This window comes from Trichechus manatus, unplaced genomic scaffold (genome assembly GCF_000243295.1).
Source record: "Trichechus manatus latirostris isolate Lorelei unplaced genomic scaffold, TriManLat1.0 scaffold00120, whole genome shotgun sequence".
In the NCBI taxonomy this organism is placed as follows: Eukaryota; Metazoa; Chordata; class Mammalia; order Sirenia; family Trichechidae; genus Trichechus; species Trichechus manatus.
In genome coordinates, this window is record NW_004444056.1 from 323,040 (window position 1) to 325,606 (window position 2,567).

The 2,567-nt window shown below is 39.0% G+C and overlaps 1 protein-coding gene across 1 annotated transcript in view; it reads right to left on the reverse strand.

The window, feature by feature from the left end:
* Positions 1–821: 821 nt before the first annotated feature.
* Positions 822–2,567, reverse strand: part of ZNF658 (zinc finger protein 658) — an 18,847-nt gene continuing 17,101 nt past the window's right edge. Inside the window, exon 6 of the mRNA XM_023738586.1 lies at positions 822–2,567. This exon is cut by the window's right edge and continues 1,496 nt beyond it. Within this exon, the coding sequence (XP_023594354.1) occupies positions 1,749–2,567 (819 nt within the window). The 3' untranslated portion in view covers positions 822–1,748.

Sequence of the window (2,567 nt, forward strand, 5' to 3'; positions counted from 1 at the left end):
GGCTCAAGTGATCTTTCTTCTAGGTAAGCAGACCTTGGCTATATATCTGGAGGTGCCTTTTCTTCCAGATTTCAGGGTGGATAAAGCATGTAGAAATCAATAAGCCCAGAGTTGGAAAAAATTATTAATAGTTCAGGGTTTTTAAATGAGGATTTTGCTTACTTTGTTCTCTGAGCTGACTGTACCTGGTAACCTGAAATGAGAACAAAGTGACCAAATGTTTTATCCGCTAAAACAATACTGCACTATATTGTTTTCCCAAAAGTATAGTCTGTTTTCAGTATCAGTGCTTTGTTTCTGGCATGAAGTAACTCTTTTCCTTGCCATTCCAGAATCTGCTGTCCTAACAGGGTAAAAATACCATACTGCACAATGTGAGCAGGTATCATGATGTTGAAGATCCCAGACAGGATGCTTAGGCCATATGCATACTAGAGGGCTGGGGAGATGCCTTGTTTTACAGTGACTCAGTTCAACATGAACCAGCAGACTGGGATAAAATGGAAGTAAAAAAATATGGGAGAATGAACATTCACCAGAAAGACAGATAAAAATGCATAAGGATATTGGGAAATATATGGATCTCTACATATGTAGAAAAACAGGTAGATCAATATTCAGACATAGCAGGCTGGACAAAATCCAAAAGCACCAATGTGAGAAAAGCCAACAGAAGTTACATAAACAGTCACTCAGAAGAGAGAAGTGGGCAGGTCCAGAGCAGGACTAACTGCTGCCTCCTACTAGAACTCACCAGTAATAATGAATCATCTGGCATATAGACTCACACAGAGGCACAACATAGCTCAGAGACTACTCACAAACACATTTATTGGTGCTCTTCACAGAACTCAAGTTATTCCTCCATTTAAAAACTGTGCATTGTTCAATGAGTTTGCCTATAAACTTTTTCTTATGTATTTTCTATAAAACTTTAGATATTACAAACAAAACCACAAGCGTTGCTGTATCAGTTCCAGGTGAAGATTTTATCCACAATTCTGAAACTGATATATTTCCTCAAAAAAACCTATCTGATATAAAATAAACTTCCAATATTTGTTTAAAATGACACACATTCAAAATATTTGTAAGACTTTAGAATAATCTTAATAATTTGATGTCCAATAGGATTCACTTATGGTAAATAAAGGCTTTCTTGTTTTTCCCAAGATTTCTGATTTTCAGTGAAGGCCTCTGATCTTTTAGGATGTTGACATCTCTGTGTGGAGTTTCTGATGTACTGTGAGCAGATGAATTCTCACGAATCTTCACATATTAATTATATTCATACAGTTTTATCCTACTTTATCAGAGAGTTGACTAAGCTTTGGATATCTGACAAATAGACCTAAACACATAAGATCTCAACAGAATACAAGCATAAATCTTCCTGGGGGGGTGGGGGAGCCAACTGGTGAAGATCTAGAAGTGGAGAATTCTGTTCCACCCAGCTAAAGGCTTTGGCTTCTTTTGCCTCATCATGTTAAATACACAGCACCCATGTTTGTGGTAGAAACCATCTCCATTACAGTTTAACAGAGGCCAGGATGAATGTGAGGTAATTTTTTAAGGGCCAGGCTGGAGTGTGATACACATTAGTAGTATTCACATTCCATGACCAGCCCAACCTGAATGAACAACAGATGGGGAAATTAAGACAAGTTACGTGTCTAACGGAAAAGGAAATGGTTAAGGGGAGTATTTCCCAGTCTATGTGACATGGATTTCTCCACTGCGTGAGTTATCTAATAAGGGAGGACTTCCTTCATAAGACCTTCTCCAAATTCATTACATGCAAGGATTTTCTCTCTGGTGTGAATTCTGGTGTGATGTATTCTAAGAGCTGCCTTCCGGACAAAAGTTTTCCCACATTCATTACATTCATACGGCTTCTCTCCTGTGTGAATTTTCTGGTGTACTCTGAGAGTTGAATTTTGGGCAAAAGCTTTCCCACATTCATTACATTCATAGGGTTTCTCCCCTGTGTGAATCCTCAGGTGCGCACTGAGGTGTGACTTCTGCGAAAAAGTCTTCCCACATTCATTACATTCATAGGATTTCACCCCTGTGTGAATTCTCTGATGTACTCTGAGGGTTGAATTATGGCCAAAAGTTTTTCCACATATATTACATCCATACGGTTTTTCCCCTGTATGAATTCTCTGATGTGCACTAATGTATGACTTCTGGGAGAAAGTTTTCCCACATTCATTACATTTATAGGGTTTCTCCCCTGTGCGAATTCTCAGATGTGCTGTGAGGTGTGACGTCTTTGAGAAAGTTTTCCCACATTCACTGCATTCATAAGGTTTCTCCCCTGTGTGAATTCTCTGATGTGCTCTGAGGGCAGAATTGTCAGCAAAAGTTTTCCCACATTCATTACATCCATAGGGTTTTTCTCCTGTGTGAATTCTGTGATGGGCACAGAGGTGTGTCCTTTGAGAGAAAGTTTTCCCACATTCATTGCATCCATAGGGTTTCTCCCCTGTGTGAATTCTCTGATGTACTACGAGAGCTGCCTTATAGACAAAAGTTTTCCCACATTCATTACATTCATAGGGTTT